At 40.7% G+C, this 27,382-nt stretch overlaps 1 protein-coding gene across 1 annotated transcript in view; it reads right to left on the reverse strand.

The window, feature by feature from the left end:
• Positions 1–27,382, reverse strand: part of EFHC2 (EF-hand domain containing 2) — a 178,472-nt gene that overhangs the window by 25,809 nt on the left and 125,281 nt on the right. The window contains exons 12-13 of the mRNA XM_005614086.4: positions 11,706–11,903; positions 9,891–9,983 (exon numbers count right to left, since the gene is read on the reverse strand). Coding sequence (XP_005614143.3) covers positions 9,891–9,983; positions 11,706–11,903 — 291 coding nt within the window. The remainder of the gene's footprint in view (positions 1–9,890; positions 9,984–11,705; positions 11,904–27,382) is intronic.

Here is a 27,382-nt window from a genome sequence, read left to right on the forward strand (position 1 = left end):
AATGCAGGACCGTTATGCCTTTTATTTGTATATGTTTTGGGAGAAGATCTGAAACTCCATCAATTAAACACGTTTTGTAAGAAACTTTCCTTTATAGTGGAGCCTCGAAGAAAAGTATTCCCTAATACTCTGAGTAGGAGCTGATGTCAAAGAATGAGATCATGTAGGGCCTTTGACTTTCATACTGAGGACAACTAAGAGCCGCTGGAGCATACTGTACAGAGCAGTTATGGGATCTAATTATATTTTCGAAAGATCACTCTGGCTGATATATTGCGAGTAGAATGTAGGGGCCAGGCCAAAGTAGGAAGAGTAGTTGGCAGTCTTTTGCAGTAATCCAGATGAGAGATAATGGCGGCTTATAGGAGAGATAATGGTTGTGGTGGCAGTGGAAGGCAGTGAGCAATTCTGAATATAGTTTGAATGCAGGTTTCCTGAAGAACTGTATATAGTATGCATGAGAGAGAGAGAGAGAGATGGATTCAGGACAACTCCAAGGGTTTTGCTTGAGCAACTGGAAAAATAAAGCTCCCCTAACTGAGATAGGAAAGAATGCAGGGGCTACAGTTTGGGAGAAAAGATCAGGAGTTTGGTGTTTTGGATATGTTATATTTTGATGGGAAGTGAGAAGTTGGATATATGAGTCTGAAGTTCAGGAAAGAGGTTTCAGTTGAAGATAGAAATGAAGATTCATTAGCATACAGATGGTACAGTATTTAAACCCACCAGACTGGGAGATTGGATAAGATCACCAATGAAATAAGTTTTTCTATTGTTCCTACAGTACAGAATTTAACTGTCAGTAAATTCCTATCACATCAATTACAGGAGGTATTATATAATCCTAGAGGTTTCAGAAGTGTAATATCTCAGTAATTTGGGAACCAGTCAAAAGACTACCAAGCAGATCTAGGATCACATCAGATTTCACCCTTCATATACAATCCACTAACCAATCCTGTGGGTTCTACTACCATAGCATATCAAGTCTCTTTTTCTTGATCTCCTCTACTATTCACTAATTCCAAGCCACCATCATCTCTTACCTGGATTACAACAATAGCTTTGTATCTGGGTCTTGTTGCTTCTATTCTTACCTTGCTGCAGACTACCCTCCACCAGAATAGTCTTTTTAAAACACAGATCCTTGCTTGCAACTCTCCAATGGCTTCCCAATCTACTTGGAACACAAGCTGAACTCCTTATTAGGGTTTATAAGACCCTGTGTAATCTGGCCCCTGCTGATCTCTCTGATCTCATCTGAAAACTCTTTCCCTGTTCACAACATTCTAGGTACACTGGTCTTCTTCTAGTTCTCTGAGCATAACAAGATTGTTCCAGAAATGCAAGGCATTTGCACCTTTCTCTGGAAAGTCTCAGTTCAAATGTTGCTTCCTGAAAGAAATGTTGCTTCAGAAAGGCCTTCCTGAAGGATCTGAGTCCCCATGCCTGAATCTGCATTTTCCCTGGATGACGGCATTGGAAAGATTACAGGAAAATTTCTGGAAGTCACCGCTGGAAGTCCTATTATCAGACTTTGTTACCAATAAGTCTGATATTTACTCATGCTTGCCTGTTACCTCTAGGCCCCTAGCCTTCTTTCCTGCCCAACTGATAATATGTCAGACTCAACACATCTAACCATTTACCCATTTCAAAGGATATTTGAGAAAGATATTTCCTAATTAAATAATATTCGGGAAGGATCCAAAGCTGCAAATGAAAGAGTAAACAGCTCAGAAATGATGTATAAAATCTTTCTGAGAAAAAATGTTTGAAAAATTTAATCTTTCCAAAGTCCCAGAGCCAGGCCTCAGGGAGAAGTTGAGTTAATGTGGTATAATACTCCAAGTTTTTCTTTTCAGTTCTGTCTTAGAGGATCTCAATGGATATGGGAATCCCCTCAAAAGGAACAATGGAGAAAAGAAGAAAGAATCTTTCAATTAAAAGGGATAAAATGAGCCAATGCTTCTTGGAAGAATTCTTTGCTCTTGGGAAATAGACAGAGTTGCAGTAAATCATGATGGATGATCACAAATATTTATCTCCCTTTCCCACCAAAATCTAACCAAAATGACAACAAAGGAATAAAAATAGGTAATAACCTACAATGACAAAAATAGCTGGAAAAAGACAATAGTGGACAAGAGATTTCAAAATCTTTTGCTGGGGTCAGCCCAGTGGCATAGTGGTTAAGTTCACGTGCTCTGCTTCGGCAGCCCAGGGTCTGTGGGTTCAGATCCTGGGTGTGGATGCACCGCTCAACAAGCCACGCTGTGGTGGCATCCCATATACAAAATAGAGGAAGATTGGTAACAGATGTTAGCTTAGGGCCAATCTTCCTCACCAAAAAAAAAAGAAAGAAAAAAAATCTTTTGCAAGATGGAAAGCAGACTAAGGATTGGTAACTGACTTGGCAGAGCTGAGGAAGGGAAGCAGAACTCTAATCCATGGCAGAGGCAGGGGGCACTTAGAGATTAGCCAATGTGGCCTACAAAATTCCTGAGAGGCTCAGCAATTGCAGACTCCAGGTGTCAATAAAGGCAGGGGTAAGGTGTGGTTCTGAAAATAAGGACTGCTTGAAAGCCTGAATAAAGCTGGAGCAGCTGGACTCCCAAGTATCTTCTTCTACACTGTACTCCTCTGGAGGGGAGTAAGGTTTGTTCTCCAGTGAAATTCGATCAAAGAAGCTCTGGTCTTGAGGAGATGAAGCACAATGGAGGGCAGAGGAGAGCATTACACACTCAACTGGGGCCTCTCAGCCCCCTTCCTTCCCCTTTCCTGTTTCCACAACACCAGTGCCTGTGTGTAAATTCTCCTTTCCCCCATCCCACCCTCCCTCCAGCTCAGCAGGAGAAGATAGGATTCTTCTCTCAGTACTCTGAATGGTCCCAGAGATATCTCTAAATTGTGGCTTCTGGGGATTCCCTAATGAAAATGCAGGCTAGGAGATGACTCTTGCAGTGAAACACACCAATCGACAAGAGCCATCCCCAGAAGCTTCCAACATTAAGGACAGAAGTCACAACAGCAACAGAAAAAAAGGAATCAGGGAAACAAAGACAATTCAGGTAGGAGAGGCAAAGACGCGAGATAAGAGGATATATTATACCCATGAGAAAAGAACAGAAGACCACAAAAAAGGAACATTCAGACTAAAAATGTGCTCTTGGAATCAAAAATATGATAGTAGTAACTCGATGCAGTAGAAGGGGTGGAATATAAAGTTGAGGAAATCTCTTAATAAGTACATCATAATGACAAAGAGAAAACTTGGGAGAGAAAAGATCCAAATTCAGGCGATGCAAAATTTTAATGAAAAGAGTTCTCTACAAGAGAAAAATGGAAATGGAGGAGAATAGATTATAAAAAATTAACGGAACATTTCTCAGAACCAAAGAACAGAGTCTCCAGATCGGAAAGGCCCATAAAGTGTTAAGCTCAATGAATCTATATATTAGACACACACACCATAAGCCTCCATCATGAACTTCCAGAACACCAGAAAGAAAGAGAAGATCCTAAGAGCATCCAAAAAGAACAACAGTAATGGGAATCAATATTATCCTAAATTCTCAAGCATCATAACAGGAAGTTAGTAGTAGTATCTAAAAATGAGAAATCCAGAAATAGCAGTATGAGCATGCTATTTAAATGCCTGCAGAAGCAGCTAGAAGGGCTGAAAGTGGCTGCTTCTTGAGAAAGAGTCTGGGAGGTGGGAAGGGATGTGCATGGAAACTGCTGCTGTTGAAATAAGCTTTTCAGAATGATTTGATTATTTTTTACTATGAGCATGTATTTTTAAAATAAAAATTTTAAAAGTGTAAAAAGTAGATGAGAGATCCTGAAACAAGCTTTTCAAGGTAGTAAACTCATATAAGTCAGACTTGGAAAGGAAGGAGCATCGTTAGTTGGGAGCATATTGATGAGGAATTAGTCTCCCAGCCTCCCTGCTCCAAAATTCTACACAGAGCTTCTTCCTCTGGACCACTGATAGAGTGAGATTTTTCATGCCCTCATTTGCTAGTATAACATACACTATCTCTAATATATGCCACGCTTGTTAGATGAGGTTGTGAGAGAAAGAAGACAAGGATACAAAGGAGAGCTCCAGTTCTAAAAATAGTCTAGTTTGGAGGAGGAGACGAGGGAAAGCAGTTCAGAGATGGAGAGAGGCTTAAATATAAGGGAGTAAGAACAAGTAGGTCAGTGCTCACATTTACCCCTGAATATTATCTCCCCAATCACCCGTCGTGGAGTCTTCCCTGTCTCATAACTACAGGTCATCATTCACCAAACCCTATCCATCTTTTCCAAATATGTTGGAAAAGCCTATGAATTGTACAGAAAACCTATCTCCTTACTTCAGGGTCCTGCTGTGCTTCTGATCAACGTGTTAGCGTCCTGATTCTCCAACCTGAATCCCCTACTTTCTCCTCTCCAAATGACATTTGGCTCTTGCGAAGACTCTGATCCACAGTCAAAGCACAAAGATTTGCCATTCTGGAGGAAATTCCTTTGAAAAGGTTGGGAAGGCAATTCCAAAGAAGAACTTTCTATGGCAACATTGTTAGAATCAGTGCAGGCCTTCCAGGGTGACTGCCCTAAAGGGCAACACTAATTCTGGCTTTTAAATGTTTCAACGCTTGTTAAAAAGTCAGCTTCCTTACTTTAAAGTCCCTGCTCACACAGTGCTAAAGTGTTTTCCTGAAACCTCCATAAATTCTTCTTTCCCTTCGATACTTGGGCCAGCCACCACTTCCTTCCCTATGCAAACTAAGGGACGTGTTTGAGGAAGAAGAGGGACAACCTCCCAGTTCTTCTCTGGAAAATAATGACCCTCCAGCATGCTTCTCCATGCCTTGCTAGGTGGGAGTTCTTAGAAGTGAGTCTAACGTGTCATTTGACAGGTGCTCGTGCTCCCCCTCCCAAAAATGATGAATGGCTTGAAAACTGCAGAAGCCATCCATCTCCTTGCCATGGGGAATAATGCTGATCTGCTTTATTTCCACCATCTGTGGAGGTAAAAGACACAGCAGCAGCTGTATTTTGCTGAAGAGTAACATGGGTTCCCCTCTGCTGCAAAGGCCATCTCCTAACTTAGGGAATAGGCTGGCTGCGTGACCAGGGCGGGAAGGGAGGGAGGGCAGTGAAGACATAGTTTTGATTCAGTTGTGTTTGGTTTCAGTTCATTACCCAGTAAGCCCAGGGGTCCACACTGAAACACCTGGTGAGATTCTTAAAGACCAAACACTTGAGAAAAAAGTGGAGCTCTGGGCCACTGTGCTGGTTGGTCACAAAAACTTAAGCATTGGCAAGATGGCACTGCCTAAGTTGCCAATGAGTAACTCCAGTTATCTCTAAAGAGCCAGGGCTCTAAATTCCAATTCTGATCCCAGCACACATCTCCTAGGTGAGGCGAGTCACAGCTGCCTAGTATGGGCTGAACACACAGTCAATGCTCTGTTGGTCCACATGGTTTTGGATTTCTTAAAAATTTCTTAAACTACAAATCACATTATATTTGAAAAGGTAGAAAGCTTCTGGGGTGTGTGTGCGTGTGAGAGAGAGAGGCAGAGAGAGTGAGAGAGAGAATGGGGCTTCTCTCTGAAAACTTCCCAGTGCACCAAACACTGCAACAACAGCAGACACGTGGCTCAACTCTTGTCCTTCAGCCTCACTGCCAGGTATTGCTGGGTGAAATCACTTGAGCCCAAACCATGCCTCTGGGAGGGGGGCAGGGGCGAGGCTGGGTAGAATATAATGAGATGATTTTAAAGCGCTGTTAACTTTTTCCCTTTTAACTGATATTTCTGGATGAGGCACCAGCTCTCTTGGGAGGCCAGTTCTAAGGCATTCCATGGAGCCCAGAGCCAGCTGTAAAAGACTAGCTTGGGGCAGAGCTGCTGGGGAAAGAGTTGCACTTGAACTTCCAGCTATTCCAAGTCTCAATTCAGAAGGCTGCAATTAGGGGAAGAGGCTGCCTCTTTACTCTCCAGTCCCACAAGGAATACAGAATGGAATGAGCTCAGTATATTCTCTACCTCTCATGGTTTGAGAACCATAATTTCTCATTTGTTAGTATTGAGGAGATATTAATATCCAAACAAAGGCTCAGAGCGGTTGAGTCAATTTAGGATCACATGGGCAGGAGGCAGTAGAATTGGACTTCAGAGGCAGGTCTGATGGATATCAAGCCCATGTTTTTCTCCCCCTGCCCAGTGTACCAGCACAGGGCAAGTCCCTGGGTCTGCAAAGATGAAGCAGACATAGTCTCTATTCCTAGGAGCTCAGACAGAAACAAAGGCTTAGGGTATCTTAGGGAGTTCTAATTCCATTAGAGACTTATCTTGGCCTGAAGCATCCTCTTTCACTGAAAGAGTCTCCTTATACCTCAATGTTGTCACTTACTAAATGAGGAATCATGCCTCCCATCAACTAAAATGTACCTTTTAATATGCTCAAGGATTTACAAAATATTCTAGGCCCCTTGGCACTATGTCAATACAGACTGTCACTTCTTTTATTAATGGGTAATAGCTACCACTACATAGAACATTTAAGTCTGATCTCTGTGCATTAGTGAAATGAATTCGTTTGGTAAGTAAGGTGACCTCATACCAGCTACCACAGCACAAACTGATGAGGGCTTGGGTAACCGGATGTGAAAAGACTTTAGTCTTGATTCCAGCTTGAGTTGTGCTAATAAGGAAAAGACCTGACTGAATCATAAGAAAAATATTAGTGGAGTAGAGGGGAAATCTTACTACCAAAACACAGGGTCAGGAGAAACACATGGGTAACAATCACTGGGTGAAAGAAATCATCCAAATCTTTAGCCATATTGTTTTTCGTCTCCTGATCTGAACTCACACAGCAGGGCTATACGGCTGCTCAACAGCTACCCAGCTCCATCCTAAGGCAGGTAAAACTGCCCCTGGGCAGAATGTGCACTGAACCAAATCAACAAACTCCATGCCTGCCTCCCACGGGAGACTGTAGACGTCAGAAGGGCTCTGGCTTAGCGTGCCACAGGAGGGCTGTGCAGAAAGAGAGTCTGGTCAAGGCTCTGGAAAGCCCTGTGGAGTCTGTGGGGAACAATAAGAATGCAGAATATAAATGTAAGCTGCAGGCTGATGGGCCCACTAGGAATTAGGGCAGTCTTTGAAAGGAATCTGCGGAGATGATGCAAAACACCAAGCATGTGACCCAAATCGTGGCAGGGCATATTGGAGGGAGAGGGGAATGGGAATGAGACATTTTCTAATCTGATTAGTCTGAAGTTTCCCCTGAGTGTAGAGAAGGGTCACTGCACAATTAGAGGCAAAGTTAGACTGAACATGGTCTGCTTAGTGGCTCAGAGGGATGACCTCCTCAAAGCTAAGCTGGGCTCGGAGGCGGATGTGTTCAGAGGCTGAGATGACTCCGAAGCAAGTTGTGGAATAGTCTTTCTGCCTTTAATGTCAAATTGTAAAGGCAAAGACAAAACAGTCTGCTGAGAGAATGAGAGGATGATGACTTGGTGGCCTCAGTATTGGATAAGAAACATCTAGGTCTTCCAGAGGCCAGGCTCCCACATTACTGGACTTTCCAGGACAACTCATCCTCAAGGCCATGGAAAGATAATCTAATAAACATCTGCAGTTTCCTGACTAGAAGACAGCTTAATGTGTGGAAGGCGTTCAGATTCAACTGTTTAAAAACAAGGCTTCCTCTATGTAGAAAGACACAGGTTTCTTCCAGTTCATTTCTAAGTCAGAGTGTGTAGTCTATGGTCCCTGACTTAAACTTCTCTCCTAGTCCCCAATCAATACTTAGTAACAGGTGCTGTGCTTTACTGACATTATGTCAATTCATCCTCGGAACCACTAGGAAGTAGGTATTGTTATCTGATTCTAGAGGTAAGGAATCTGGGTTTCAGGCAGGTCAAAAATCTTGCACAAGATCACACAGCTAGCAAGTTGATTCAAAGAATATAAGAGAGGAGGTAGAGGTAAAATTGTCAAGATGTACACTGATCGTTCACAGGTGGTAAATGAAACAGGTTAAAAGCAAGTCTCTGCATCTGAATGGATCAAACGTCAAGTCACAAATCTTCATTACAAGCAAGGTAAGGGACAAAAAGAGAAACGTAAATAGTATTGTGAGAATCCGTAGGAGGAGATAATCACTGCGAGCCAAGCAAATCCAAGAGGGCTTCATGGATATGGTGCTATTTGAAATGGCTCTTAAAGGAAGAGCAAGCTTTCAGCAGGTAGAGAAAATTGAAAGCTATTTCCTACTGAAGAAATAGAAAGAGAAAAGGCAAAAAAGTGGGAGGGCAGGTGGTATATGTGTGAAATGCTAAATGGCCCATTTGGCTGGACTACCCAGAATGGGAAGGGGAGCTTTGGGAATGTGGTAACTGTGGAGAAACCTGACTCCTAGACCTGCGCATTTCATCTCAGGTCCTTTACATCGGATGACCTACTTATCCCTCACACTGATGCCTGCAAATAAAAGCAAATAGACCTGATAGTCTAGAAAATAACCCCAGGTCAATCAAATGCATACACACATCCATCTGGATTGGCCCTCTTCTTGATTACCCTCCTGACACCTTGGACCCTAGTTCTCCCACATGGGATTTAGTTTTATCTATTCCTTTGGTTTCTCCTTTCACCTCAGAGGAGGACTCTCTACTCTAGCCTCTGCTTGAGAACAATGCTCCAACTGACAACCCTAAATCCCATGATGGAGAAAGGTGAGAAGAAGTTCAAAGCTAAGGAGTTGTTCTTTCCTTAGAGAACAAAGACATGGTACAGAAGGTTTGTGAGTAGAAGAGTGACACTATGACATTTTTACTCTTAGAAGGTACTTAGCTGTTGTATGAAAGACAGATTTAAAAATTTAGAGACTGGTGGAGGAAACACCAACATGGAGGCCCTGCAATAGTCAAGAACAAATGTGGGTCAGAACAAGAGTGAAGATAGTAGGAACAGAGAGGAAAGAGTGGATGCAAGCAGCAGGAAGGAGGTAGAACTGTCAAGGCATTTTAATCTACTGGATATGTGAACACAATAATTCAAAATGGTTAGAAGCAGGAGATGTGCATTTGAAAGGTTCCGGGGTTAAGTCACAGCTCTCCTTCTTCCAGACTACGTGACTTTGGGCAAAATACCTCATCTCTCTAAACCTCAGCATCCTCATGTAAGATAGGAGGATAATAGTTCTGATCTCACCAAGTTGTTCTCACAAAGTAAATGAAGTAATGTATTCAAAGCAATGATAACAATGCCTAGATCACAGCCCAAAATGTCAGAATTATCGAGATAAGTAAGTCAGAGGAGGGGTTGGAGTAATGCCATAGGAAGCATAAAAGATAATCAGAGTCTATATGGGTAGGAGGGTGGTGCCAGGGAGTCAAAAGTCAGGTCTAACAGGAGAAGTGATGTGTTTTGGAAAGCAGTTCACCATACTTTCCTTTTGCAACATCATCATCTCTATGCTTTACATCTGGTGCTCTAGCAAGATAGAGCCCTGTGCTGGTAACACTAGGTCCTCTTATGGCATGTCTTTAGCCATCAGGGACTACTGCTTTGAAAAACCTGTCATGAGTTTTACATCTAACACCCTCACAACCAATGAAGTTGTGCATTTTCATTTTGTCCCAGAACCTGCGTGTGTGTTAGGGTGTCTTAAGGTCAAAAAGATAAAATAATAACTCATAATAGTCTAACAATCAAAATCGTGGCTAAGTTTTCCTTTTGTAATACTTAAATGGAGGTATGTCATCAATAAGACAATCAAAGGTAAATCAAGGGGAATTAAAGGTAAATGTAAAACCAGGAATAGCCCCCAAAACAAAAATATGCAGGACAATCACAATGAAGGGTAGAGTTCTCACTTACTTGGACAGTAAGGATACCAGCAGATCGTGAGTCAAAGGTAACCTGGAGGACTTGCACAGCCTTCTGATGTCTTTGGTGGGTAATACTTTTTTACTGCATTAAAACAAAGTAAATGGCCTTTTATACACTTCGTGTCTCTCAAGTAGCTAATTACATGCTATAGGAAAGAAAACATAGATGTGTCCTAAAAACGTGCACATGGAAATAAATGTGAAAATTGGTATTGGAATTCACAGTAACAAAAACCCATCATATTGCATTTCACTTTTTCCATTTCAGAAGTCAACAGATTCTGTCCTTACAAAGGCCTTTCCATCAAGATTCAGATTCTTGGTTGGTGATAGTACAGCCTATTAAGGCTGCAGCCATGAGTGTTGCTCTAAGTAATCGATCCGCATTCTTGACCACTAGTCAAAAACGATTCTGATATTTGAAAACATCTCCTAATTTGACAGGCAACTACAGCCTCCAACACAAGTATTATATGACTTGAGGGTGTTTTTCTAGTCTTTTCCTTGGACCCAAACGTTATAGCCTAGAAGCCCCAGCTGGGGCCTTAACAGTCACCTCAATTTTGTCAGATGCTTTCTCCAGAGTAGCCCAGTAGTCATTTTCCCCAGCCTGCAGAGGGCACAGAAATGCTTGTCCAGTGTTCTCACTCAGCCAATGTTCTTCCAGGCACCAGGCAAAATTAGAACCAACAGGAAGGAAAGTGGGCTCCTTTCTTCGCAATGAGGTTATAAAATGATGAGAGAATGTTTATGTCCAGAATCAAAGCTTGTTGGATCTGGAAGAACCTCAGAGCTGTCTGATTAAGCAACCCCATTATTCCCAAGAGGTGTTCCTTTAGCGGAGGAAGGTCACGCTTCTCACTCTGGGAAAGGGGTACCACCAGGGTGGAAGGTAGGGTCTGGGTCTTGCAAAGCTCAGACCACACATCCTCCAAGAGGCTCAGGGAAGCTTAGAGAGTCAAGAAAAAAATGCCATCTTTATAAAAACCTAATAAGGATGTATTATGAATTAGGAAAAAAATCATGTTCATTATGAAGATAAACTATGAGACCTTCAAAGATATTTAGGGTGTGCAGATGGCCACTTGCGTGCAGACTTCAGGTTTGGAGATGAGGGAAGCGGTCATGGGGCAGAGAGACTGCAGTAGTGTGTAGTAACAAAATTAGAAGCTAGAGTTAGAACTAAGATCTTCTAATTCCAGATGAGTATCTCTCCCCACTATATCAAGCCTGTGGGGAAGATGAACACCCAAACATATGAGGCTCCAGGTTTTTTTATGACTGACTTAATAAAACTCAATACAAACGTGATAAATGTATTAGAAATAGATTATGCTGAGCTTCATTATTTTCAAGAAGAAATAATTTCAAAGAAATTTGTAGCAAGTTTACTTGCAAATTCCCTTTCTGTTCATTATAAAAGTCACATTTATAAATCTCAGTTATCACTTAAATAATGTAAGAAGGAGAGACACCTCAGAATTAAACCTTCTAACATCTTGATTTACTATGTTTCATTGAAAGCTTCTAGAAACCAACTAAAAGAAAATGCAAAGGGGCATCCTGTTCTTTTGAAAATACAGGGCCTCCCCTATTCCATCAACAAACAAAGCTCACCATCAGTATGAAATATTTGTATCTAGATACTCTCCAAAAATGATTTAAGATGGCTTTGCTAAATAGTGGAGTACGATCAGACATGTCAATTTTCTTTTGGCCCTTTTTGATAAAATATCAATTCTTTCATTACTCAGGTTCACAGAAACTTAAATGATTTATTAGAATCAACAAAATAAAAGCTTACTTTTCTCGATCTTGGTATACACAGTTAGCAATGAGTCTTTCGAAATTCTCAAAAGTATTTCTCTTGAACCGTTCATGGGCCAGTGCAATTAGGACATTCACATCTTCATAAGCGTCCTCGGGCACGTGGTAGTGACGCGCAATGGTTATAAGTTCATGGTCTGTGAGCTCCCCAACAGTTAGAGTCATCAGTATATCTCTGTAAAGAAAACAGAAAAACACTCATGAAATTATATCTAAGAATATTTTACCTCTATTTCTATTAAAAGTATCTAAATCCCATTTTATAAAGCTTTTACCAACTACACAGAGGATAGGTGATTATTTTTCCTAATTTCTCTGCTTAACTTATGAGCAGCAGGAAAGTACCAGCGCTAGAATGGGAAACCATAAGCACTGTAGCTTATAAATAAAATGGCTTTTTGCCCAGAGTCAAACTTCTACCAGATAACAGCCTGCAACCAGGAAGCAAATTTTTAAAGTCCTTAAATGGTCAAAAGGCCTGTCACTAAATACATGTTTTCATTCAATGCCTATTAATCTTACTTTACACAAAATAGTAATAGACTTGGAGTTCTAGTTTCCCAGGGTATCAAATTTATAAATCAGTAAATTAGAAAGGTGTTTTGGAGATGGGGAAAGCAATTATGTACATTTTTGTAGTAAAAAGTAAAAACTGACACACCAAGCCAGTGAGAAAAACATGAGAGAAAAAGTTAAAAGTGAAAAGAGCTGTGTGAGGGTACAGTTGTCTGAGTCTTTAGAAGGCAAATGGCGTTGAGATTATTTGGCAGAGCTAAAAAACAAACGACAACGACATATTAACATAACATTAAAAAAATGAGGATTCAAAGCCTAACAAATTGGCTGAGTTGTTTTCAATATATTCTCTATATGAAAGCTACAAATCATGCAGCATGCATTAGAAAGAATGACAACAAAATGGATAAAATGCAAACTGTTATGGTGGTTAAATGAATAAGCTTCCAACGTCTAGAAAATCTACTTACCAGAAGTATTTCAGTTCTGAAGAATCCCGAATAAACGAGGGAATACGAGGTTTTATTTGCTCTTCTGTTTTAAACTGGTCTTTGAGAATAATGGCTTTTAGTTCTTTTATATGTTTCCTGCCATTATCACTATCATTTAAGAATTCTAGGTTCCCCCAGTCAAGATCATCATTAGACAGAGTGTAGGAAAGCCCACAGCTAAGTTACTGACCGATCTGAAGGAAGCGAATTTCACCTATATCTACTTCTCAGGGTTTCAGGGTTTTTATTTTGTTTTGTTTTGCTTTTGTTTTTTTTTTTTTAATGGGAAATGAAGGTTAAATTAAACCAAAAGGACCCCACAACTGCATCTAGTCAGTTTGGGTCAGACAATCAATCGGTAATATTGGCTGGGGGCTCACTGTGCAGAAAAGACTATAAAGTGTTTTGGCATCTGAACTTTTCAGAGTCTATAATCTACTTGGGCTGTCCAAGCACACAGATGAGCTCTCACAGCCACAAACTGGGGGAGCCACTTGAATGAACTGAATAATAATAACAACCCTCACCATTTGCTGAGCATTAGCTAGGCGCCAGGTCCTGTGCTTCCAAGTACTTTTGGCATGGATCATAGGTACTATTATCATCCCTATTTTACAGATGAGAACACTGAGGAACAGAAATGTTAAGTAATATAGCCCAAGTCATGAAAGTCAGAATGCAAACCTCCGTGGTCTGGCTCCAAAGCCCATGTTCCTGCATACTACTCTGACCCTCTTCCATTGGGACACAGAAGACAGAGTCACCAGAGGGAGCGGGGCTCAGTCAGCAAAAGCTTCCCAAAGGCAGCGGGTTTTGAGCTGATTTTTTACAGACCTCTACTCCCTTTACCGTCCATGACCTCTGCTTTGAGGGCTATCACCGATAAGCATAAGTAAATATGAGAAAATAATTTCAGAAACCCTGAGTCACCAATCATCTCTGACAGAGGGTTAAGTGACTACAGGGGAACCAACCCAAGGAAGGTCCTCAGCTCATTTAGAATAGTAGTCATGGAATAATCAGTAATGACACACATAAAATGGAATAGTATGCTGAAATGGAATAGTATGCATGAAAAGCATGCTGTTCATTGGTACTTGTTGGTATGAAAGAGGTCCACACTATGTTGATAAATGTAGTATGATCCCAGTGAAATGCAAGATATCAGTACATATCTATTCATAGACATAAAGGCTGGAAGGATACCTGCCAAACATCTATAGTATTATCCCTGATTGCTGAGATTTCTTTATACAGGCATGTGTCACTTTTTTTTTTTTTGAGGAAGATTAGCCCTGAGCTAACTTCTGCCAATCCTCCTCTTTTTTTGCTGAGGAAGGCTGGCCCTGAGCTAACATCCATGCCCATCTTCCTCTACTTTATATGTGGGACACTACCACAGCATGGCATGCCAAGCGGTACCATGTCCGTACCCAAGATCCGAACTGGCGAACCCCGGGCCACTGAAGCGGAATGCATGCACTTAACCGCTGCACCACCGGGCCAGCCCCGCATGTGTCACTTAAAGATGGAGATATGTTCTGAGAAATGTGTCATTAGGCGATTTCGTCAATGTGCAAACATCATAGAGTGTACTTACACAAACCTAGATGGTATAGCCTACTACACACCTAGGCTATATGGTACCGACTTTATGGGACCACCATTAAATGTGCAGTCCATCATTGACTGAAATGTCGTTATGGGGTAAATGACTATATACAAAATTTTGCTTTTTATGAATTTTTGTAATAATCAAGTATTACTTTCATTGTCAGAGAAAAAGTCATTTGAAAGCTTTTTCCTTTTGAGGGTAGAAAACAGTGTGAAGAGGAACAGTGGCACACTCCCAAGGACAAGGGAAAAGAACGTGTGCAGCAATAACTAGAAACTTTCCATGCACCTTTAACTAAACTTATTCTAGCACCACCAGGTCATAAAAGTTTATTTTCCTTTTCACTGGATAAACTGAAATTATCCTGACCTCACTGCAGTTAAAATTTCTATCTGCTGGGTTTCTGTAGGCTTGGGTTTTAAACAGCTCAGTATTCCACTTTCCATGTCTTTATGAGAGTTTCAAACAAGCTGCCCCAGACTTAAAAATGCCCTCAGTCATGCAGGACACCAGGGACCCTGGAGCAGCTGCCAGTGTGGCCCTTGTGGCCACTGCGCCCACACAAGGCAGGTCCTGGGAATCCCAACCAGGAGGTGCGAGCCTTGTCCTGCGGACCTCAAGTGACTACTGCCACTTTGCCCCACATTTGCCATGTGCCCCTTCTTTAGGACTCACCCCACCCTGTCAAACTTTAATAGGCTTCACAAAGAATGAGGAATCTTTTCAAAAATAGCACACTCCACTTTTTTTTTATTGTGGTAAAATACACATAACATAAAATTTACCATTAGTGGCATTTAGTACATTCACAATGTTGTGTAACTGCCACCTCTCTCTAGTTCCCAAACATTTTCACCTCCCCAAAGAAGCAGTCACTCCACTTCTCTTCTTCCTCTGAGCCCTCTCCCCACCAGACAGCCACTAATCTGCTTTCTACCTCTGCAGATGTGCCAATTCTGGATATTTCATATAAATGGAATCATACAGTATGTGGTCTTTTGTGTCTGGCTTCTCTTGCTTAGCATAATGTCTTCATGTTCATCCATGTTGTAGCATGTATCAGTACTTCATTACTTTTTAAAGCTGAAGAATATTCTATTGTATGAATGTACCACATTTCGCTTATCCATTCATGCACTGATGAACATTTGGATCATTTCTACCTTTTGGCTACTGTGAATAAAGCTGTTATGAACATTCATGTACATGTTTTTGTTTGAATGCTTGTTTTCAACTCTTTGGGCATATACACCCAGAAGCAGAATTGCTGAGTCATACAGCAATTCTGTGTTTAGCCTACTGAGGACTCACCAGACTGTTTTCTACACACTCCGTTTTTGCCAGCGGTAGCCACAAAAACAAAGGTCGAACTTCCACCAAGCATAGCCCTTCCTCACCTAAACCCGCAAAGTGAACCTAAAATAAGATCTGAGAGCAAAGTCCAATCTTGGTACTTACTGCTCAATCATTTAAAGGAAATAAAAATACATTTTAAAAAGTAGCTTTAATTGTATTGATCTGGTGTTCTGCGATTACTGTTGCTAATCTTAAAGATTCAAATGGAGAGTAACCTTCGTCTTTACCTGATATTGCACTACGTTCCTGGCACTAATATTTTATACAGATCATCACAGTATTACTTAGTTAATCTTATAAGGGACACCGCCATAATTTTCTCCCAGTTTCTGTAATTAAAGCCATACGACGGAAAAAAAAAACAAACCAAACTGCTCTATGGTATCGAGGTAACTATGCAGAATTCTGCAACATGAAATGCTAAACAGTTTTACAAGACATAATTCCATAAAAGTCACCCAGTCAAGTAATGGTGAAGGAATATCTTTCAAACAAACTAAAAAAATTAGTTTCAATGTAAACAAGGGCTCAAGAGTCTAAGCCCTGGGTTCCAAGGCTTACAAGAAAATCTGGTTGAGTCTAAATTAAACTAAGCTGCAATTTTGATGACAATTAGGTAGCACCCTTTATCATTTCCTTCAATTTGATATTCATCAAATAAAATGTATTTCACTTCCTCTGATCAGAAGCCAGGCATACCTGTTCATATCCTATACCCCCCACCCCAGGCTTTCTGTTATACTTGTGGGCCTAAGCTGCCCAAACAGAACAGAAAATCCTGTTTTACCATCACTTACTCCCCAACCTAGCACACTGTTGGACTAGTGTGGTGCCAGACAGCAGAGGGTGGCAGAGACACCTGGTAGAATATGTGTCAGAGGAAGGAGACACGGAAAGATACATTAAAGTGGGGCCAACACAAATGTCTGACTAAATAGATTTTGCTACCAGCCTAATCCTAGTTCAAAACCATTTACAAAGCTCTTCGACCTCACTGGAGAACAAGGCCATTACACATGGACACTTTGGCTGGGCACTGCCCACCTCCAGGGAGTACATTTATAGGCTTATGGTATAAATGGTGTCCCCTGGAGTTGTGAGACATGGTGGCCTCACCAGAGAAGCCAAGGAACTCCAGAGAAAAGGAAACAAAGAGGTCACCACAGACTATAAGAAAATCATCTACTCCAGCCTGGGTCACAAACCTGTTTGCAACTGGGAGGTGGTGGTGTTTAGTGGGAGAAGTGTGAGCTTTTGAATTACACAGACCTGGATTAAAATTTCAGCTCCACTAAGTTGCGAACAAGTGGGAACTTTGGTAAATTACTTAACTTCTCTGAGCCTCTGTTCCTCATCTCTGAAATTGGACAAGACCACTTACTTCACAGAATTTTACTTTACCATAGGAGCCAGGATGATCCTGTTAAAATGTAAGTCAGACCACGTCATGTGTCTGTTTAAAACCCTCTCAGGGCTTGCCATCTCTCTTGAAGTAGAACCTGAAAGCCTGATGATGACCTACCAGGCCCGATGTGTTATGTCCCTTCTCCTGCTATCTCACGGATCTTGTCCCCTCTCTTTCCCCCTGTACCCGCCATACTGAACTCCTTGCTCTTCCTCAAACAAACTAGACATGTTCCAACTTCAGGGCTTTTGCGCTTGCTATTACCTTTACCTGGAATGCTCTTCACGACGATGACATAGTTTGGTCCTTCACCTCCTGTAGAATATCTTCTCATCTGCTTGGGTGTCATATTTTCCGTGAGGTCTTCTCTGACCATCCTTTTTAAAAATGTGACCCCTCCCCTACAAGTCTGGCATTCCCTAACCCCTTCTCTGCTTTCTTTTCCTCAGTGGCATTCATCATACTTCAACCTAGTATATCATTTACTTTCTTATTCCGTATATTGTCTATCCCTCTCTTAGAGGGATATCTACTAGAATGTGAGTTCCACAAAGGGCAGGGCTGTCTATTTTGCTCACTGTTGAATCCCAACACCTTAAATAGCCCTGGCACATAGTAAGCACTCTATAATAGTTTGCTGAATAAATGAAAAATGAGGGTTAAGTTAGCAAGATATGAAAAGCATTTAGTATGGTGCCTAGAATTATGAACACTCAATAAATGATAGCAATTTTTATTATTCTCATCATCCCACAGTAGAAATAGTTTCAAGTTGTATTAAACTGGAAGAGTTACTTCTCTTACGCAAGTTTATCTTGGAAAAATGTGAAGTGTTTTTGATGACTCTGAAATCATAGAATTTATCTGCAGAATATAAAAGGAAAATGGTATATCTGTTTTAAATAGTCATATTCAGGATTAAGTTTGAAGTGATAAAGTAATAAACTCCAGGTGTGCCTTCCTTTGCATAATGGATATATTCGAGAAGTGGCACAAATGCTTAATTCTTAGAAATCAAATTAGATGGCCCTTTTCACTCTCTATTACATATAAAGATACTCTCTCTTCATTTTGGTCATTTTTAATTGGCAATGGCAATTAATGGCCTAATACCTTAGCTTTAAATTCCTCTAATTTTGTCAAGTTCTTAATGACAAGCAAGCACACTGAACCCTGAAATAAGTCCTTTGGAAACTAAAAAACTTTTTGCCAGTATAAATAATTACTGCCAAATTCATCTGCTTTGTAAATTGACTTTTTTCTATATTTGCTCGAAGAGAAGTACATCTGCACTGAAAATCATTGACCCTGTTTTCTTATTCCAAATAAATGTAAGCAGCTACTAGTTTTCTCTCTATTGCTGCTCTAATCTTCATTTCACATCAAATACTATGGTTTTTCCTGTTTTGACACGTAGTGGATGTACATGGTAATTCTGATTTATTTAGTTTGAAATTCAGCATGTGTTGGTAAACTCAACTTTGAGGCTATTTAAGTGTAGCCAAACAAAATGAGATATTCTCATGCAGTTAAGAGCAATTGTTGTTTATTATTAAAAATATTCTTCATAGAGGTACAATTTTAGAAGCCCTTTAAAACGCTCATCTATAATTCTTCTACAATTTGATACAATATGCATTTAAACAAGCTACAACAACAGTGTTTTTTGTTTTTCAAATCATGTCAAGATTTTTTGGTAACAGCAAATGGAAGTCTGGATGATGGTGCTTAACTTGCAAGTGGGCAGAAAGAAATGAATATTCATTACATCTACAAGCAAAGTTATTCCTTTTCTACCACCTTTCTTTTCATTAACACCCATCCTGTGTTCAGGGACTGTTTATCTCCAAGCAAATTCCACTTGTTTGGTTTTTTGTTTTTGACTTTTTCTCACTGGTTGCCAGATGGTTTAGAGGCCATGCTGAGTCCTGTGACAATCAGGGGGCCTTACATGGAGGGCAACCCCATATAAGCCCACAGGTATTTACTGATCACACAATGGGATGAACACAAGACCAGGTCTGCGCCCTCCAGGGGCTTACAGTCAACTCAGTAATTCAAGACTTACTCATATAGAAACATATCAAACAAAATATAATCAGATTCTTAATTCTTTCTGAACACACACTTTAAAATTTAAAATTTATTGGCTTTACTCCATTATAAAAGGAACACATTTCTAATTATAGAGAATTTGGACAATATGTAAAGAACAAGAAAAAAAAGAAGAAAAACCATACATACTCCTACCACCCAAATATAACCAAGTAAACATTCTGGTATACTTCTTTGCAGTCTCTTTTCTAAGCATAGGTATTTAATTGTCTTTTTTTTCTTAATGGTTGTGAGTATATTTTATAGTTTTCTTTTTTCATTTAACTAATACAAATTTCCATGTTATCACATATTCTTCTGAAACCAAAATGCTAAACCATACTTCTGTAATTGGATATTTCGTGGGCTTTTTTCAAATTTCTTTATAAATAATGTTATAATGAACATCTTTCTGCATAAACATTTGTATTTAAAATTATTTCCTTCGGATAGTGTCCCAGAAGTATAATTAGGTGGGCAAGAGAAAAGGACATTTGAAAGGATCTTGACACATGGTGTTAAGTTGCTTTTACCCTCCCACCAACAATGTACAAGAGCCCACAGCAATGGATATTATCATTTTTGAAAGTGTTTCCTAATTCAACAGGTAAAAATGATGTCTTATTTTAATTAATAATGATTTGGTTACTAATAAACTTGAACATCTCTTACTTGCTAAGAATTTTTATATTTCTTCTATTGTGTTCTGTCTGCATGTGTCTCTTTCCTATGTATCCATTCATTGATTCATTCAACAAACACTAATTGAGTACTTATTCCATGTCAGGCTACACCAACTGATGGAGAATAACAGAGGAATAGATTAGGTTCAGTCCCCAGCCCTCAATGCCTGCACCCTAGAGTTAATCACAGACCAAGAGGAAAGCCAAGTCAACAAAGTAGAAAAAGGGCTGCAATAAATATGTCCAGAAGCTCAGAGAAAGTACTCCTCATCCAGTCTGGCATGTGTATGCATGTAGGGGGAAATCCAAGAAGGCTTCACAGCAGAGGTGGTAGTGGAACAGACCTTGAGGATGAAAGACAATGTGCCAGTCAGAGAAGTAGGGAGGGGAGGGGAGGGGAAGGAGGTTAAGAGGAACGGGAGAAATAACTATATTCTCAAAGATTCAAGGAGAGCAAGAGGATGGTACATCTGAGGAGTTGTACAAAGTATTAATAACAAAAGCTAATATTTATCAAGTGTTTAGTGTATGCCCAACATTGATTTAATTGCTTCACGTGCATGAATTCATTTAATCCTCACAAAAACCCTTTAAGTAGAAACTTTGATTATTCCCATTTTACAAAAGAGGAACTAAGGCCCAAAGAGCTTCAGCAAGTTGCCCAAGGGCACACAGCTAGTAAGTGGTGGAGTCCAGATTTGAACCCAGATGGTCAGGGTTCTCAAGATGAGTAGAACATAGGGAAGCAGAGCAAGAGACAAGTTAGAGAGTTGGCAGGTGGGGCCCAATCATGAAAGGCACACATGGGGCCATTTGGATTTTCTTCTGCAGGTGAAGGAAATCTCTTGAAGAATGTCAAGCAAGAGAGCAATATGAACAGAGAGCTGGATGTCAGAGCACTGAGGAAGCAATGTGAGGGTAGGCACGCCAGTGAGGGCTGCTGGGGCAGTGGGAATGGGGCAAGAGGATGGAGCCAAGAGGCATCAACTAGGGTTGGATGTGCTTGGCCAAGGATGGGCCCCAGGCCTCTTGTTGAGTGTCTGGGGGACAGGGCCATCATGGAAACTAGTTTTGGACAGCAGGGAGGATACCTTTTCTACTGAGATGAGAAAGGAGGGCAGCAAAGTTGTGGATCCAGGGGCGTGGGGCACGTTTGTATTTGGGATCTTTACATTCTCTATTAACCTGGAGACGAGGGCTTCTGCTCTGAGTAGGAGGAAAATGGTGAGGTTAGGGAGCTTAAGAGAAAGTTTGAAACATCCATTGTGGGTAATGGGAAAAGGCATAACTAGGCCTTGACACATCCTTAACTGCTTCTTCATCCTTAACTGCTCACTGATCCATCAACTGTCCAGCCTGGCATCTATGCCTTTGAATTCTTGGTCCCTATTGGTCCCTTCCCTTCAGCTTATAAACATGTTCATGTCTCTCCCAACTGAACAGCAAAACCCAGCTGTTGACCTTCTGCCCAGCTAAGTCATCCTGGTGGCATCCATCAGCCCAGCAGAACCAGTCTCCCACAGCAAGGAACCACAGCAGTGGCATTTGACAGTGTTCTGACCCTCCTTGGACAAAGTAAGTGTCCCTGGGGTTCCTGGACAACTAAGGGAGAAGGGGAAGGAAAGAGGTCTTAAAAGGAATATACTGATCATTCCTCAAGAGGAATTCCTGACAATACGGCCCATGGGAGCTCAAGGATTAAATGGGAAAGTAAAAGAGAGGTGATCACACGCAGACCTCGAGCAGGGAGAATGTGTCCTAAGGGTTCCAGAGGCGATTTATGGTCAAGATTTCTCCTAGGAGTTTTTTTTTTTTTCATCACCTTGTTTTGTGTTTTCAGTTTTTCATGTATTCTCACTACTACCTTCTATTGCTACTTTTCTTTTGCAGTAAAGACTATACTAGGTTTGCTCTTAGGTTCTGCAATTTTTTTCTAAAAAGGAACACCATGCACTATGCTTGTCTTTATTTTTTTCTCTTAATAATAGGTTTTAAAATTATAAAGCTAATTATAAAACTTAAAATTATATATATATTATATATATATAATTATAAAACTAATACATCATGGTACAAATTCAAAAAGTATAAAAAGTTATACAATGGATCTCCTCACCACCTCAGTCTCTAGTCTCACTCCCAAGAATTTCTTTTTTCCCCCAGCTTTACTGAAGAAAACTGACAAACAAAATTGCATATATTTAATATGTTCAACATGATGATTTGATATACATATACATTGTGAAATGATCATTAGGTTCTGCAATTCTATCTGGAATTCTATCTTGGTTAAGTAGAAATTGCTCTAAAGTATTTTAAACTTCTATCTACCTAAATTTCAAAGATAAAGATGAAATATGATTTTATTCTGAAGATGCAATATGAAGTATTCAGCCCTTAGTTTCCCCACTCTCTTTTCTGAGTCTTAATTATTTTACCTGTGGCATAAACCATGTCATCTTCCTTTTCAATTTTTCTAACAATGTCATTCACCTTTTGAAATAATGTTTTATCTTTGGATTCACAAGTATAACTTTGTGTGTGTGTGTGTGTGTGTGTGTGTGTGTGTGTGTGTGTGTGTATGAAACCTGTTTTAGCGTTCAATACCGTTCCAATTTTTTAAAAAAGATTTTATTTTTTTCCTTTTTCTCCCCAAAGCCCCCCAATACATAGTTGTATATTCTTAGTTGTGGGTCCTTCTAGTTGTGGCATGTGGGACACCACCTCAGCGTGGCTGAATGAGTGGTGCCATGTCCGCGCCCAGGATTCGAACCAACGAAACACTGGGCCACCTGCAGCGGAGCGCGCGAACCTAACCACTTGGCCACGGGGCCGGCCCCCTGTTCCAATTTTTTAAGATAAGATGTCTCCCTTGAGTTCCTGATTTTGGTTTTCTCTTCATGTTCTGGAGTAATGTATTAAGGTAATGTATTATTTGAGTAATTTATTAAAGAAACTATATTATATTTTGTTTTCCTAAAGATTTAAAAACATTTCTATTGTCTCCACTAAAAAAAAAAACAACTTGTCCCCAATTTGTTTACCCTCAAAACACTGAAGATTTTATCCATTGTCTCCTTGCATTACCTGAGGCCGTATCTCTTCAGTTTTTAGGTCATTGGTTCTGCTGTGGTTGGTGCTGTCTTGAAGCTTTGTTTCATGCATGTTTTGTTTGGATGCTCCTTGTAAGATTCTTTCCTTATATATGACCTTTACATTTTTTTTCATATATTTTGCTGGAACAGAGTGAAATCTCTCAATTTCCAGATACTTTTTTTTTAGCTTTGAAAAGGATTTCTATAGTACAATTATCTTTGATTATTACTTTGCTTCCATTTGCTCAGTTCCCTCTCTATCTCCATTTTCGCTCTCTTCTTTCTCATCAGTTTAATCCCTTCCTTGTTTTACTCTGTTTGGGGTGTTCTAAAGATAGCTCTCTGATTTACTACTGAGTCGTCTACAGCGTCCGGTCTTCTATTAGTGTCTCCTCTTTAAATTTTAATTCAAAAAATGTGTTTTGTACATTTTAATATAACTTTTTCCCTATTTTGGTCCGTTTGCTTCTTAAAATGGCCTGCCCTGGCTGAGACCATCATACATCTGGTTATGACCATAACATAACTAGTTTCTAAAAACAAATAAAAACCAATTTTTCATACAATAAATCACTGTCAGAATCTGCATGGATTCTCCTATATTGCATGGTTGAGTTTTTCTCTGTTTGTGCAAGCTTACAAAAAGGTCTCTAGAGCAGTCTGGGCATTGCTGTGTGCTGGGCTTCACCAAATTCCTCAGGCTCTGTCACAGATGGGACATGTGTGTATGTATGGGGGGGGGGGCAGTTAAAGAGAGGAGGGGGCCAATCATATCTATCCTCAATAAATGTTCCCAGTCAACATGGAAAGAGGGTAAGTGGCAGAATAAAAGCTGGGAGCTTTGTCCCAATACCCCAACCACTGATAGAGGGACTCCAAAAGAGGCTCTCCATCTTGGTGTCCCTAGAGTTGTGCAGGGCACAATCTACACCACCCTTACAGTGGCCCTGCCCCAGGACCACTTAATCACAGAGAAGTCCCAAGGTAGACTCTTTGGCCTATGCTCAACCGACAGATTGTCATTAAGGCAACTGGTCTCCTATGCCAGGAAATAAATCAGAAAAGGAAGAAACTTAAGTCCATCAATGAATACAATGATTCACTTCCTTATCAGAATATGAAGTAGGAAAATTTCTTACATTTTATTGTCACAGTCTATTTTTGGATTTGTTTTGGTCTTTTATGAAGAATTCCCAGCTTGGGAGAGGACGATACAGATAAGGACTAAATCACTTATCTGAATCAGAAGTCACAGACACAACCTAGACAATCGACCCAACTACATTTTGATAGTGGCTAGAACTTTTAAACTTTGCAATGTCAGTGAGAAATCATTTTCAATCCAGATAATATAATGAGAACTTGTTCCTGGCTCCTTCTTTTAAACACCCTGTGCTTAAATTATGTAATGAAGCCACAGAATATCAGGCCTAAATATAGCAGTTTCAAAAGTAATACAAGAAATCCATATGCTGATATCCTCATCTATAAAACATAAGTGGCTCTAAACCAAAAATAAAGTAAATATGCTCATCTATTAAGAGTTTGACATTTCTGCTTATAAAACATAAAGGAAAAATGAGCATGAATCAATTAAGATGAAACAAAATGGGGAAGCTGGTTGTCGGTCACAAACCTTACTTCCCTGCCACTTCAGGGGCCATGCTCCCCCACTCTGGGCAGGAGGGAGCCACTCCAGCAAGGTGCTGGGCACAGTCCCTCCCAGGCCACACAATGGTCATTCCCAGGGTCCAGTTTGCCCAGAGCTGATTTGTAGCAACTAGCCACAGCTACTTCATGCCCAAGACTCCTGCAGGCTGAATTAACCTGCATCGTGGCAGCAGGTACAACCAGAATGGGGAAGGAGCGGGAGGGGCTCGATGCCTCAGGGGCCAGGGAATTTTTCCTACAGTTGTTTCCATCCCTTCTGTGGGATGTATCACTACCCTCATTTCTTCACCCCTGCCCCCATATCTGCACCCTTTTCCACGTGACTTTGTCGTTCCACCTTCTAAATGGGCACAATTTCTTTCCTGCTTCTTGACAACGAAGTCAGCCACAGAACTTGCTTTGGCCAATACAATGATGTGGAAGTCAACGTGTGCAGCTCTGAGCCTAGGCCTCAAGAGGTCTTCCATGTTTCTCACTCCCTGACTGCACTTTTGCTATCACCATGAGAATGGCATACCCAGGTTAGCCCACTGCTCCCCGGAGGAGAATGAGAGACATGTGGAACAGAGCTGCCCCACACGGGCACAGCCCAGATCAACCGAATCCCTGACAACCCACAGATATGTGAACTAAATAAGTGCTTATTTTGCATGACACTGAGATTTTGAGGTCATTTATTATATAGCAAAAGTGTGGCAATAGATGATTGACCCACTCTCCCAGGCCATACCTTCTTGCACTCTCCTCTCCTTTTTCATCCAGAGGTTAGCAAGAGGGATCTTCATACTCCAGGTTAAGCTAGACCTCATTATGAGCCATGACACATGATGCCCTTAGCAGAATTGCTTTGACTGAATAGTAGTCTGGTGGGATGCTATTGTTTAGTTCTGTGGAATGCTATCAGAAACAGCCACCTGGAGCTCATGTCCCGGGATATTCTGTGGGTATGCTTCTGAGAACACCATACAGCTACCAGAGGGTCTTCTCTGTGAGTAGCCAGTGAAGAATGTCTTTCTTGGGCTCAGCATTAGGATTCCTTCTCCTAAGGAACTGGCTTATTGTTGCTTTATGCTTGCAGTCTCCTATTTCGTGCTGACCTCTAGGAAGTTCAGAGCCCATCTGTGGCTGACCTCTAGTAAATGCCCAGGACTTCTGAGTCTGTAAATACACTCTGTGTGTCAACTTCACCCTGGATCTATGGTTCTTTCCTCCTTTTATTTTTTTCTCTCATTTTTCTTTTTTATATATCCACGTCATATTATAGAATTCCTTGCATCTTAGTAACTCACCTTAAATACATTTCTGAAACAAGGCAAAATATAAATAAGTATAAAACCACATATAATAGTGAGAAGAAAAACTGAAGGGGTATATACCCAGGAAGTTTTTTAATCCCACCCCAACTGCCCCCATTCCAGAAGAGAGCCTTTCTGGAAGGGCCAAGTCAAGGAAAAAGATTTCGATTAGCAAAGATCTCAGAGTTGGTGGAGACATCTGCTGGGCCATTCAGGGGCCCACACATGCTTTCTAGACCCAGAAAGTTTAAGTTCTATGTGGCTAGTGGTGAGGGGAAGTGAATGGAACTAATGTTACTGGGCATTTACTGGCCTTGTGTTTAGCATATATTAACTCACTTAATCCCTCCAGAAATCTCCTTAATTATTCTCATTTCACAGATGAAGAACCTAAGGCATTAGGAGGGCAGAATGAGGAGTCAAACTTAGCTAGTTTTACTCTAAATCTTAACTCATGGTGAAACTATTAGACTGCCTGGTGCAAATCCCAGCTCTGTAACATCATATATGATCTTGGGTAGGTTCCTTAACCTCTCTGTGCCTCAGTTTCCTCATCTGCAAAAGGGGAATAATAACAGTACCCACTTTTTAGGACTGCTGTGAGAATTAAATGAGTTAATATATAGAAAGCATTTAGTACAGCAGCTGTCGCATGGTAAGCAGCATATAAGCATTAGCTATCATAATTATTAGTATGTGGTAGAATAAACTGTCCTTCAAGAAAGGCCAAAATCAGTCTAGGAATTCCTTTTCAATAGGATCCTAACTACTAAGTGAGTGAAAATTGAATCCACACAAAGGGCACTGCCTTTGTTCATGTGTTCATTTATTCATTTATTCTTCCACTAACACGCATGAGGGAACAAAATAATGTGCTGAGTAGCACCAGCCATAAATGCAATGAGATCAAAGAGACACGGATCAATGTGAGCTGGGGCAGTCAGGAACATCTTAAGAGAAGAAATGTAATCTGGACCATGTCTTCAGGGGTAGGAGAAAGCTGAACAGCAAAAGAGAGACCCCTTCCAAAATGGTATGGGAAGAGAATGACACAGATTGGGCAGCCCAGAGACAGCACTGCCAGGTTCCATGGTAGGTGATGATGGTTCAGAGATGAGGCTGGCATTCTCCAAAGCAGCTCATTCATCTCTGAACCTCCATCACCCACCATGGGATGTGGCACAGAGTAGGTGCCTAATATATGTTTATTGAATGAATGATAAACATACATGATTAAACACTTCACTATGAGGCACGCCTTCCACATGCAGTACTTTGGGTTGTAAAATTTACTTAAATGAAAAACATCCAGGTAGGGCCTGCCTTATGGTGGCCCAAGTGTCATTCCCCTCCTGCTCTGTAGTACGCTCTCATTTTACATCATAATTCTCCCTCCGAGGAACAGAAAATTAGCATTTAGTTACTGTTCTCAT

Source organism: Equus caballus, chromosome X (assembly GCF_041296265.1).
Source record: "Equus caballus isolate H_3958 breed thoroughbred chromosome X, TB-T2T, whole genome shotgun sequence".
Taxonomy (NCBI): Eukaryota; Metazoa; Chordata; class Mammalia; order Perissodactyla; family Equidae; genus Equus; species Equus caballus.